This window comes from Populus alba, chromosome 6 (assembly GCF_005239225.2).
Source record: "Populus alba chromosome 6, ASM523922v2, whole genome shotgun sequence".
Taxonomy (NCBI): domain Eukaryota; kingdom Viridiplantae; phylum Streptophyta; class Magnoliopsida; order Malpighiales; family Salicaceae; genus Populus; species Populus alba.
The window spans coordinates 25302453-25316081 of record NC_133289.1 but is presented as its reverse complement, the minus strand read 5'-3'; the positions used below and the strand labels follow the sequence as shown (position 1 = coordinate 25316081).

Below are 13629 nucleotides of genomic sequence, written 5' to 3'. Positions count from 1 at the left end.
TGTGGGTGTCCGGGTCAGTTTGCGTGCACCACGACTAATTCCACGGTCCACTAAACATCATGCAAATCCAATAAACATGTAAGGTACTGCGAGGGTGATAGGTGTGCACAATAAGATTTGAACCCTAGTGCAGAAAAAAGAAAAAAGCCTCTTCCACCACTAAACCAAGACCTTAAGAGCTTAAATTTAGATTTTTTTAACTATAGAAACATGTAAAAAAAAAAAAACTTATAATTTTACCTATAAAAAATAAAAATATCTGCATGTAACGTGACCGAGAAGGTTGGAAAGCTTATTAGCCCGGGCGGAACTCCGCTCTTACTAATTAGGATTAACAATTATTTTTCTTATAACTAAATTGGAATACATAGGGACAGTGCACCCAACCTAATTGATTTAAATCCATAATTCCTCGATCAAAAACATGTTCATCAGATCAAAATGAATGCCCACGAACACCATCTTGCAAGCACTCACCAAAGTTGTTATTCTTACTTTAAGTCTGGGTCTGCTGGGAAGTGTGATGCAATTGGTTAATCAGCACACTGAATTTCACTTTAAAACCTTTAATTAAAAAAGAAAACCTCTAACTTTTTCTTAAACCTGTTTTTCTGAGACCCGAAACATATCTTTCATCTCTCCATTGATTGGTAAAAAAAGAAAGAACATTCTTTCCTCCTCATCACGATCCTTATTGCTATATTATGCATTATCATGTAAGCATATGCTATATCTTAAGCATGTACTATTCTCTCTTTTTTATCCCCTTGCAATCTCCATCTTCGTCAGCTAGCTTGCTACCTGCTGTTTTGGTGCTTTTGAACCGTCTTTAATTCTCTAGCTAGTTTATTGTATCCAGACCAGACCAGACCAGACCAGACCAGACCAGACCAGACCAAACCAAACCATAGTAGTTAACTGTAATAACTGTTTTAGAATCCAGAGATAGTTTCATGATCCTGTCTTAATATCTCAAGTATACCTCTGTATGTAAAACACCATGGGGGGGATGATCAAAGGAGTGGTGTCTACAAGGCAAAGGCAACAACCCCTTGTTGTAACCTTGCGCTGCTTATCTATCCTTCAATTGCTGGTGGATTCCGTGAGCGGAATTGGAGTCAACTGGGGAACTCAGGCAACGCATCCTTTGCCGCCTTCCACTGTGGTTAAAATGCTCAGGGACAACGGTTTTCAGAAGGTCAAGCTATTTGATGCTGATTCAGCAACTCTAAATGCTCTTGCTAATTCTGGGATTCAAGTCATGGTGGGCATTCCCAATGATATGCTTTATAATCTGGCCAATAGTGAGCAAGCTGCTGACAACTGGGTGGCCAAGAATGTCTCTTCTCATATCTCTTCTGGTGGTGCAGACATCAGGTAATCCATCAATCCCTTACCTTGTATCTTTTTTTCCATTAAAATGGATTGATTTGCTTTGCCAATCATTAATTGTAGTTCATGTATTTGACTTGAATTACACAAGCCAAGAGTGTGTCTGGTAAGAAGAAACAAATTAAGGATCATGACTGGTATTATACTATATGAGCTTGCTCTGCTTTTATGGTGTTTAGATGTTCCGCTATAGATAGAGCTTGTCTTGTGTTGGGGGGGGGGGGATTTATTCACCAGTAACTTTGAGTTTTTTACAAGGTACGTTGCAGTTGGAAATGAGCCATTCTTGTCATCCTACAATGGAAGCTTTCTGGGAACAACTCTTCCTGCTCTTCGGAATATCCAATCAGCTTTAACAAAAGCCGGACTAAGCACTCGGGTGAAAGTCACCGTTCCCCTCAATGCAGATGTGTATGAGAGTCCGACAAATCTTCCATCCGATGGTGACTTCCGTTCAGACATCCATGATCTCATGCTATCGATTGTCAAGTTCTTGAGCGACAATGGGGCTCCATTCACTGTCAATATCTATCCATTTATAAGCCTCTACAGTGATCCCAATTTCCCCCTTGGCTTTGCATTCTTTGCCAACAAGTCATTTCCCTTGAACGATGGTGGGACAATTTACTACAACGTGTTTGATGCGAACCATGACACCCTTATATGGGCTTTGCAGAAGAATGGTTATGGAAGCTTGCCCGTTGTCATTGGGGAAATCGGGTGGCCCACCGACGGTGACAAAAACGCAAACTTGAACTACGCACAGCAATTCAACCAAGGGTTTATGGACAGTGTCATCTCCAACAAGGGAACCCCACTGCGTCCTGGTTATGTGGATGCCTATTTATTTAGTCTCATAGACGAAGATGCCAAAAGCATTCAGCCTGGTAATTTTGAGCGCCACTGGGGATTGTTTTACTTGGATGGACAGCCCAAGTATGCAGTTAGCCTGGTGACGGCGAGGTCAAAGGGTCTGGCACCGGCAAGGGATGTACATTACTTAGCCAGACAATGGTGCATTATGTCTCCATCAGCAAGCCTTGATGATCCGCAGGTGGGACCGAGTGTGAGCTATGCTTGTGCTAACGCGGACTGCACTAGTCTAGGGTTTGGAACTTCTTGTGAAAATCTGGATGCGCAGGGCAACATCTCCTATGCATTCAACAGTTACTACCAGCAGAATAATCAACTTGAAAGTGCTTGCAAGTTCCCAAATAACCTTTCAGTTGTTATAAACAGTGACCCCTCTGCTGGGACCTGCAAATTCAGGATCATGATTCAAGGTCAAGCAGTCATCTCTGGCGCGGGAGGTGGAAAGGGATTTTCAAGGTCTAGTTTGGTAGTGTTCATCTTGGTGTTTTTTCCCCTGTATTTTTATGATTTTCTGGGTTTAAAGCTTAAGGTGAATGGTCTAGGGTTTTGTGATTTTTAAGGACTCACTGCGTTGGATTGATTACTTGTATTTCCTTGACATGTAAAGAAGATAATTCGAGCATTTTTAAGCAGCAGTAGTGGATGAGATGAAAGGAATGGTTGAAACTATACATGGCACTCAAGAATATTATTCAAGGATCTTGGCTAATCAAATTTCAATTGTTTTAGAACCACACTTAAAGTGGTCTTTTAAACCTTAAAATAAAATCTGGTCAAACATAACTGTACTTTCATAATTAAAAAAATAATTATAGTAAAAGTATGTTTTTCTATATAATTAAACCATAATTATGAAATTTAACCTATATTGAAAATACAAAATGAATTTGAGTCTGATAATAAAAAATTTCTCCTTATTTAACACTTCAATCCTTTGTTTTTTTTAGAATTTCTTCTCCTTATTTTATATTTCGATACTCTTTTGTTCCTTTACTTAACAATTCTTAAGAAATTAATTATTAATCCTGACATTGAAAGTTGCAATTAAAAAAAATTGAAGATAAAATTAAAAATTACTTTGTTTTTCCGTGAGCTGTTTTAGTATATTTTATAATAATATAAATATAATGTATCGTAGGACAGTAGGATTTAAAAATAATTAAACAATTTAGTTTTTGTTTGGTATTATGGTAGTTATTATAATTATAATTTGAAAAAAAATATATTTAATGAAAATCATAACCTGTAACTTTTTTTTTAATTAAGATTTCAATTGGTATTCTTTAATGAATTCCATATAAATATATGATATATATTGATTAACTAAATATAGAAACGCAATCCCAAAAAAAACGAAACCTTAATTAAATTTTGTTAATTTAATTAAAATAGAAGAAAGGGCCGATAATTATTAGCATAGAACATCAAGCTCCCAAAAAAAAGCCCATTAAGGTCTGAGGAAAAGCGGGTCGGGCTTAAATAGGGTTAGAGAAAAAACGGGTGGGATTCATCGGGAAGTTTCCGCTGCTCTGCACAACACACACGTAACAGAAAGACCGTGTGTATGTAATTTAGAAAAACCCACTCCGCCCGCAACCAGCCAGCCAGAGCTGCTAAATATTACGAGTATTTAGTGTCATCAGCTGCTTCCTTTCTTTTCCCCCAAGCTTAAACCTAAACCTAAACCTAAATCATCCCTCTATTTCTTTCTTTTTAGGGTTTCATTCATTGAATTCAGATAGACGATGGAGGGATCAAATTCTTTGGACGATTCTCCATCGAGGCAAGCCCAAGCCCAAACCCGAACTCATAGCGGAGGAGGAGGCGGAGGAGATGCTCCTTCTAATCCGTCGCAACCGCAACCACAAACACAAACACAATCACAATCACAATCACAATCGCAGAGAGAAGGAGAGGAAGTAGATGAAACTAAGAAGGAAGAAGAGGAATTAATCGAGAAAGCGCAGAAATGGATTGATAAAATCACTTCTTCTCCTGATAATCCTAACCCTACTCTTCTCCACGCTCTTTCCTCTCTTCTCGAAACTCAAGAGTCACTGTATGCATACCCCCCCTTTCCCTATTCATTTTTTTATTACATATTTTTGTTTTTATTTTCATCTCTAACTAATACTTATTTATTTCCTTGCACTTGAAAACAATGCACAGAAAGCTTATCACTTCCTAATATTTGCTGCCGGTATAGTATACCGCACACTGTATGCTAATAGGAGGAATTGCTGATTTCTAGTTAGTTTGGTTTTTATCCAGGAATGTGATTTTGATTCTTTTTCGTCTATTAGGATAACGTCATTATACTCTTATATTGGCACCATCATCCTTTATTCAGTTCTGGGCTTGATATTTTAATTTGAAATGCATATGGTATTCGAAAACATGAAAGATGTGCGCAAATTATTGTATATGATTTTAGATAGCATTTTCGTGTCGATTGCTGTCAGTTCAAATACAGTATCTGCAGTAGCATAACCAAATGAGGGTTCCCAATAAATGGTCATATGAATCTTGTAGTTTCTTGCCATTGTTTCCTCTACAGCTGCTAATATCTTTTAGGTTGAAAACCTGGTGGTGGTAACTTATAACAGGGAAACTCTTATTCAAGTGGTCATATTTTCATGACAGTAAGGATGGATCGTTATGATCAGAAAATATGGTTACGTGACATCTGACAACATTACTAACACACTATCCACTTTTACAGCAGTCTGTGATTAGTGTCTTCTGGGACTCTCAAAAACACCAAAGTATTTAAGGAAAATCTTAAAGTGGAATAATGGGTTGGGATATACATTACAAAAAAAAATGGTGTGAGCCTCTTATTTTGCACGTTGACTGTCTGTTGACTTTGAAGTATAGGTCTTGTGTTCAAATCTTATCTTTGCATATCTCCACCTCTGATTCTAGAATGCCTCTGTCAATTTCTTAATAGATTTGAAGATTTTGCTAATTATCTTTTTTCTGAAATTAATTTTTTTTCCATGCATGAAGGTACATGAAGGAGAATGGTGACTCTTCTTTCAACAATAGTCGTGCTTCTCATAATATCGGACGGCTTGGGAGTTTAGTTCGGGTAACAAATTTTGCTTTCTCTTTTTAATGTGAATTTCATATCCAACTGTTTGTATTCTTTGTGCATAACAACTTAAATTTTTTTTGTATCTTTAAGTGGCACATTTGCATGCATGTAACTTTGAGTTTTATTGTGTTGTTGGACATGTTCATTATTCAAATTCTTAAAGAATTTCCCTATCTTCCACTTCAGGATAATGATGAATTCTTTGAGTTGATTTCTTCGAGGTTTCTGTCTGAAACTAGATACTCAACCTCCATCCAGGCAGCTGCTGCAAGGCTTCTTATGACCTGTTCTCTAACTTGGATTGTACGTTCACATCTCTTTATTTTCTAATCATCCTGATGTTTAAGTTTATCATATTTGGCGTGACAAGTTGTCAATGGTTCACAGTATCCTCATGTTTTTGAAGACCCTGTTATGGAGAACATAAAAGCCTGGGTGATGGACGAGGCTACCAGATTTCCCAGTGAAGATCGAAACTGGAAGCATGATACGGAGAGAAAGGAGGGTTCAGATTCTGAAATGTTGAAAACCTATTCTACTGGACTTTTAGCTGTAGGTTTGGCAAGGTATGCATTTGCTGGAGAATAATTTTTTCCCATACTCATATGACATTTACATGCTCAATTTGTTTGAAATTGTATTTTTCCTTTATATATATATATATATATATAGTTTCTTACTGTGAAGTGGTGGCATTGTCTTTGGTCCTGTTAATTCATGTCTTTATCTATGTATCTGATTTTTTTTTTCTTTTGCTGAGCTCAGTGGTGGTCAAATAGTTGAAGATGTGTTGACATCTGGATTATCAGCAAAACTTATGCGCTATCTTCGTATTCGTGTCCTTGGGGAGGCAAGTGCAAGCCAAAAAGAAGCTAGTTATTTAACAGAGGGCAAGAATGCATCTTCTGCAACTTCTTTAAGAGGTAGAGAAGAAGGTCGGTGCAGGGTGCGGCAGCTTCCAGAGGCAACCCTTGAAAATAATATCAGGGCTGCAGATGAGAGATCTTTAGCTGATTTAGATGAAAGATCTTTAGAATCTGTTGGAGAAGATAATGATGACATAGATGCTGATGGTGGGGAGAGACGGCATGGTCGAGACCTTCGTGATGTAAAAACAAAGTTTGCGGAACTTGATGAAAGTGGAAGAGATGACTTGTTGAGACGCAGGCCTTCCCGTGGATGGACAAGACACAGAGGGAGGGGGAGGGTTAATGAAACAGCACTCGAGAATGAACAGGTTTCAACATCTCCAGATTCTGGCAGTCGATCAGGACCAGGACGGAGTGCTAGAGATAGGAATTCAAAGAATCTTTTAGATGTGAAGAAAGGACCAGATACAAGAAAGTTCCAGGGAAATATGCATTCAGATGGTTTGGCTGTGGAAAGAGACGATAATGATGATTGCTTTCAGGGTTGCAGGATTGGAACCAAAGACATTTCTGATCTGGTGAAGAAAGCAGTTCAAGCTGCTGAAGCGGAAGCTAGAGGAGCAAATGCACCTGCAGGTGCCATCAAAGCTGCTGGTGACGCTGCTGCTGAAGATGTGAAGAGTGCTGCTTTAGAGGTGAGCAAACTATCTTATCTTTTTTATTCATTATTTTACTGGCTTCATGTAAAGTTTGAAACCTTCATAACTTAAATTAATTTTATACACAGGAGTTTAAATCAAGCAACAGTGAAGAAGCTGCAGTTTTGGCTGCTTCCCGAGCTGCAAGTACCGTTATTGATGCTGCCAATGCAATTGAAGTTTCTAGGTTGGTGTTTCATTTTTTTTGGTTTTATCTTTGGAAAATAGATTTTCTTATTAATGCAACTGCTGATACTTGTGGGCTGGTGTTAGGAACTCTGGTGGTACCAATGATGATTCAATAAATCTTGGTGGTGTGGAACCAGAAGTAAATGAGGATGCTGAAGAATATTTTATTCCTGACCTTGAATCCCTTGCTCAATTGAGGGAAAAATACTGCATCCAGTGCCTTGAGATATTAGGTGAGTACGTTGAAGTTCTTGGGCCTGTTCTGCATGAAAAGGGGGTAGACGTGTGTCTTGCATTATTACAGCGCAGCTATAAACACAAGGGATCATCTATGGCTGTGACACTCTTACCTGATGTGATGAAACTTATCTGTGCTTTGGCTGCTCATCGGAAATTTGCTGCATTATTTGTGGATCGAAGTGGGATGCAGAAATTGCTTTCAATCCCAAGGGTTGACGAGACATTCTTTGGTCTTTCTTCATGCTTGTTTACTATAGGTTCTCTACAGGTAATTTTTGTGTTAAAAGTCTGATTTTGCGTGTAGTTGTATCAGCTTATGTTTCATGTTGCATTTCCAATTATACCTGACCTTTTAGAATGTTGTTGCAGGGTATCATGGAACGTGTATGCGCACTTCCCTCAGATGTTGTTCACCAGGTGGTTGAGTTGGCCATTCAACTCCTTGAATGCCTGCAAGATCAAGCCAGGAAAAATGCGGCCTTATTTTTTGGTGCTGCATTTGTGTTCAGAGCTGTTATTGATGCTTTTGATGCCCAGGATGGTTTGCATAAGTTGTTGACTCTTTTAAATGATGCTGCCTCAGTTAGATCTGGTGTTAATTCAGGTGCCTTAAATCTGTCGAACTCAACAGCTCTTCGTAATGATCGTTCCTCAGCGGAAGTACTGACATCATCAGAAAAGCAGATAGCTTATCACACCTGTGTTGCTTTGCGACAGTATTTCAGAGCTCATCTTCTTTTGCTGGTGGATTCCATTCGTCCCAATAAAAACAATCGAAATGTGGCTAGAAATGTTCCAAGTGTTAGGGCTGCATATAAGCCGCTCGACATTAGTAATGAGGCGATGGATGCAGTGTTTCTGCAGTTGCAAAAGGATCGAAAGCTGGGTTCTGCATTTGTTAGAACCCGTTTTCCTGCAGTAGACAAGTTCTTGGGCTTTAATGGGCATGTTACCATGCTTGAATTGTGTCAGGTTAGTGTAATAATTTCCCTTGTTTCTGCTGCCTGCACATCTCTACTAATATCTATTTTGGCTCATGTTTGCAGGCCCCTCCTATTGTTGAGCGATATTTGCATGACTTACTTCAGTATGCATTTGGTGTTCTGCATATCGTTACACTGGTAAACGACAGCCGCAAGATGATTGTAAATGCCACATTAAGCAATAATCGTGTTGGTATTGCCATAATCTTAGACGCAGCAAACATTTCCAGTAATTATGTGGACCCTGAGGTAAGCAGATATTTCTGCAGCCATTTTCTTTGTTTGTACACTACTGTTATTGCTGCCACCACGGCCATCATTGACCTTTTTTCCTGATTGACTTTGTAGCAAATTCTTTAGTAGTTTGCATTTTCATCAATTCTATATTTGCAGATCATACAGCCAGCATTAAACGTGCTAATCAATCTTGTTTGCCCGCCTCCTTCAATAAGCAATAAACCACCTCTAATTGCACCAGGCCAGCAATCTGTATCTGGTCAATCCTCAAACCCTGTTCAGATGCCTGGCCAGACTGAGCAGAGGAATGGGGAATCGAGTGCTGTTGATCGAAGCATTGCAGTAGGTTCTGCTTCTCGATCTGCCAGTAGCACTTCACAAACACCTGTTCCTACAGCAGCTTCAGGATTGGTTGGAGATCGGAGAATATATTTAGGAACTGGTGCAGGATGTGCTGGCCTTGCTGCTCAAATGGAACAAGTATATCGTCAAGCAAGGGATGCAGTGCGTGCTAACAATGGTATAAAGGTTCTTCTCCATCTCCTCCAACCACGCGTTTATTCACCTCCTGCTGCTCTTGACTGTATCCGAGCTCTTGCATGCCGAGTTCTGCTTGGTTTAGCCAGAGATGATACAATTGCCCACATATTGACCAAACTTCAGGTAAAAAATTGTTATTATGTAGTGGTATAGTTTTTTGATCTTGAACTTTTTTTTTTAATCTTGAACATATATAAGGTTACTTGATCGTCTCTTTTTTTGGTTGTTTGGTGGACACAAGTTGTAGGTTCTGTTTTCTTTGGGACCATACTTAATTAGGTGTAGTTATGTCCCCTTTTCTGATGAAGATATAGACATGTACTCGGTCCAGCTTATTATCATCTTATCATGTTTCAATCCTGGAACAACTTTGCTTTCTTTTATACTCTGCTCCTTTGCAGATTTTGTTTTCATTTTGGACAAGTAAACATCATTATAAAATATTAGGGCAATTCAAAATTTAATGATTTTTGTGACAAAGTCATTGTGGTCTTTTAGGTTGGGAAAAAGTTGTCAGAGCTAATTCGTGATTTAGGCAGCCATACACCTGGAACAGAACAAGGCAGGTGGCAAGCTGAACTTGCCCAGATGGCAATTGAGCTGATTGCGGTAAGCATCTTTACATCTCTGTGCTCATACTACATTGAAAAAATTGTCTTTACTTTCATATCAATACTCCTATATGTATAATTTGACACATGAATATCTTCTACCTATTGCGACTGTCTCATCCTTCAAGGCACAGGGACATGAAATCTCCGGTTCATGGGGAATTGAACCTTTAGCTGTATACTAAAATAGAATCCGAATGATGGTTATTAAAATGTGTGCTAAGTAGGTAACATGTTCTGATTTTTAAATTTCTTGTTGTGTTTAACCAATTCCTTTTCCCACTAATAGAGGCACAAAACAAAATCCAACAAAAAATATAGTTAAGTTTTAAATGCCAGACCAAAATCATCCATAGCGCTCCTGACTGGAAGGTTGTGCTGCTTACATTTGGACAACTTCAAGTCATGTATTTGGTGAAGTTCCAACCTAATCAGCTGATTACGATCATGCTTATTTTTATGCAAGAAAAATGCTCAAAAGGCTAATTTAGTTACTGCAGCATGGAGTGCCGAGGGCCCCAGGCAGGTGCATGGTAATGGTTGATATTCTTTCCTTTTTGCTTGAACCTTCAGCCAGAGAAAAATGTTTTTTTAGTGGATTCCCATGAAACACCTCAATTATTTTGCCACTCACTTGTGTATCTCTTGTCAATAGTCCATGTCATGTCTTCTCCTCTAGAAGCACAAACTGTTAAAATTTGTACCTTGTTTTATGCTGTAATTTTCTTGTTCCATACAAGAGAATTTCTTACTTTTGTTGTTACTGCTATCAACAAATAAAAAAATATTTATTATCCGGAATAAATAATGTGCTTTAGTAACTGTATCTATTAGATATTCCTTTCTGGCGGTGGAAAATTTCAAGTAAAACTGTGTTTTTGTTGTCATGTTAGTTTATTGAAATTAGTGATCCATATGTTCAAACCATTGACTTGTGTTGCAGATTGTAACAAATTCAGGACGTGCTAGTACATTAGCAGCAACTGATGCAGCTACCCCTGCTTTGAAGCGCATAGAAAGAGCTGCAATAGCAGCTGCCACTCCTATCACATATCATTCCAGGTATATTTAAGAAATCTTAATACAGTAGTTATATGATTCAATAATCACCCACTTCTGACCCCTTCTCCACTTCAGGGAACTTTTGCTCCTTATACACGAACACCTCCAGGCATCTGGTTTGGCTTCTGCAGCCGCTATGCTGCTGAAAGAGGCACAGTTGACACCTCTACCATCACTTGCAGCTGCATCATCTCTTTCACACCAAGCTTCCACACAAGAAACCCCTTCAATACAAATCCATTGGCCCTCTGGTCGAACCCCTTGTGGATTTCTGTATGACAAACTAAAAGCAACTGGATGCAGTGACAATTCCAGCTTGAAATGTGAGGCAACAATGTCTTCAAAGAAGAAGTCACTTGTTTTCTCACCAACTTTTGGTTCGCAGTCCCGAAATCAGTCACAATTCATAGATTCTGAACAACTGCCATTAAAGAAGGTCTTGAGTAGTTTAAAACAATCCACTGCATCTCCAAACCCTTTAGAAGCCCTGCCAGAATCCTTACAGAAAAGCAATCCTGAGACAGAGTCCATTTGTAAGACTCCAATTTTGTTGCCAATGAAACGAAAACTATCAGACCTTAAGGATTTTGGGTTGGCATCATCTGGGAAGCGAATCAACACTGGTGAGCACGGGCTTAGATCTCCAGGTTGTCTGACACCCAATACCGCACGTAAGATAGGTTCACTTAGTGATGCTGTTGGATTTTCTACACCTGCTTCAGGTTTGAGGGATATACATGGTCGATCAACACCGAGCACTTTGGCAGATTATGCTGATGACAGCCAATATGGCAGCTACATGCAATCTGGGCCTTTAAATGATAACCAGTCTAGCAACACAGAGCGGTTAACTCTAGACTCTCTTGTTGTTCAATATTTGAAGCACCAGCATCGCCAGTGCCCAGCTCCTATCACCACTCTTCCACCACTCTCTCTTTTACACCCTCATGTCTGTCCTGAACCAAAAAGGAGCCTGGATGCCCCATCAAATGTAACTGCTAGACTTGGTACACGTGAGTTCAGAAGTATATATGGTGGGGTTCATGGAAATCGCAGGGATCGACAATTTGTATACAGCAGATTCAGGCCATGGAGAACTTGCAGGGATGATGCTGGTGCCCTGCTGACATGCATTACTTTTCTTGGTGATTCCTCTCACATTGCAGTTGGCAGTCATGCTGGAGAGCTTAAGATTTTCGACTCTAATAGCAACAATGTGCTAGAGAGCTGCACAAGCCACCAGTCTCCTTTAACACTTGTTCAGTCATATGTTTGTGGTGAAACCCAACTGGTGCTCTCTTCAAGTTCCCAGGATGTGCGTTTATGGGATGCCTCTTCAATCTCAGGTGGGCCAATACATTCACTCGACGGCTGCAAGGCTGCTACTTTTAGCAACTCTGGTAATGTTTTTGCAGCCCTAACAACAGAGCAGGCCCGGAGAGAGATTATGCTTTATGATGTCCAGACCTGTCATGTGGAATCAACCCTTTCAGATACAGTTTCAAGTTCTACAGGTCGGGGACATGTTTATTCCCTCGTACACTTCAGTCCTTCAGATACTATGCTGCTTTGGAATGGGGTCTTATGGGATAGGCGGCAATCTGGTCCTGTCCATCGTTTTGACCAGTTTACAGATTATGGTGGCGGTGGCTTTCATCCTGCTGGGAATGAGGTATGCAAAATGTTGGTGTTTTTGCTAGTTAGACCGCATTGATTTTTGGTGTTTGAAGTCATTTTAACCCCTTCCTTACAAAGATTTACCTCAGGAAAAAATCTTTTTCCATGAACAGAAGAATATAGGAGCATGATAGATTTGAGGATCTTTCATAGATGCAGATAATTGGTTTGTGTGTGACTAAATGCTAAATGCATTACTTTTGTTACGTATGGATCACTCTCTCAGATGTCTGGAAGGTTGTAGATTTCTCTATCCAAATTTTTAGTTGCTATTCTTTTGTTAATAGTCATCTCTTCTAAACAGGTGATTATAAACTCTGAGGTCTGGGATCTCCGGAAATTCAGGCTCTTTCGAAGTGTACCTTCGTTAGACCAAACAGTAATAACATTTAATGCTCGTGGGGATGTTATTTATGCAATCCTGAGGAGAAATCTTGATGATGTAATGTCAGCAGTTCATACCCGTCGTGTGAAGCATCCCTTATTTGCTGCTTTCCGCACAGTAGATTCCATCAATTATTCTGAAATTGCGACCACACCAGTAGACCGTTGTGTCCTTGATTTTGCAACAGAGGCAACTGATTCATTTGCTGGGCTGATTACAATGGATGACCAAGAAGAGATGTTTTCATCAGCCAGAGTCTATGAGATTGGTCGAAGAAGGCCAACTGATGATGACTCTGATCCTGATGATGCAGAAAGTGAGGAAGATGAGGATGATGATGATGAAGATGATGGTGATGCGGATCCCATACTTGGTCCAGGCCTGGATGGGGATGGTGATAGTGATGCTGATGATATGAGCAATGACGACGACGATGATGATAGTGTGAGTGACCTTGATGACGATGATGACGACGGGGACTTTATGATGGATGATGTAGACTTTGGTGGAGGAGCTGGGATCTTGGAGATTGTGACCGACGGAGATGAGGACGATGATGATAGTCAGTTGCTTGAATCTTACAGCAGCGGTGACGATGACGATTTTGTAGGCAATGGTTTCTATTGAATGTTTCAACATTATCAAAATCTTGAAATTGATATTTAAAGTAGTGTAGATCATGTAATTAATGAACAATAGCTGGGTTCATTTTTTTGGCTCAACGTGAGATAAAAGAAGGCTGCATTTAAGTTCATTTTAGATTGCCCTACGCTCTT

General features: G+C 39.5%; 2 protein-coding genes across 3 annotated transcripts; both read left to right on the top strand.

Annotated features, from left to right (window-relative positions):
- The first annotated feature begins 439 nt into the window (after positions 1 to 439).
- LOC118055711 (glucan endo-1,3-beta-glucosidase 5) lies at positions 440 to 2920 on the top strand. 2 transcript variants are annotated; one of them, XM_035067665.2, is made up of 2 exons: positions 440 to 1377; positions 1651 to 2920. In XM_035067665.2, exons 1-2 carry the CDS (start codon positions 1001 to 1003, stop codon positions 2822 to 2824), a joined length of 1551 nt encoding a protein of 516 aa, XP_034923556.1. In that variant the 5' UTR covers positions 440 to 1000; the 3' UTR covers positions 2825 to 2920. The 2 variants fall into 2 exon arrangements, with proteins under 2 accessions (XP_034923556.1, XP_034923557.1); XM_035067666.2 differs by having other exon boundaries at positions 1272 to 1377; positions 1662 to 2920.
- Positions 2921 to 3774: 854 nt separating this feature from the next.
- LOC118055712 (DDB1- and CUL4-associated factor homolog 1) lies at positions 3775 to 13607 on the top strand. The gene is made up of 14 exons (XM_035067667.2): positions 3775 to 4324; positions 5275 to 5356; positions 5549 to 5665; positions 5750 to 5928; positions 6128 to 6926; positions 7019 to 7116; positions 7203 to 7626; positions 7728 to 8330; positions 8405 to 8590; positions 8735 to 9241; positions 9617 to 9727; positions 10673 to 10791; positions 10867 to 12463; positions 12773 to 13607. Exons 1-14 carry the CDS (start codon positions 4011 to 4013, stop codon positions 13478 to 13480), a joined length of 5844 nt encoding a protein of 1947 aa, XP_034923558.1. The 5' UTR covers positions 3775 to 4010; the 3' UTR covers positions 13481 to 13607.
- Positions 13608 to 13629: the final 22 nt, after the last annotated feature.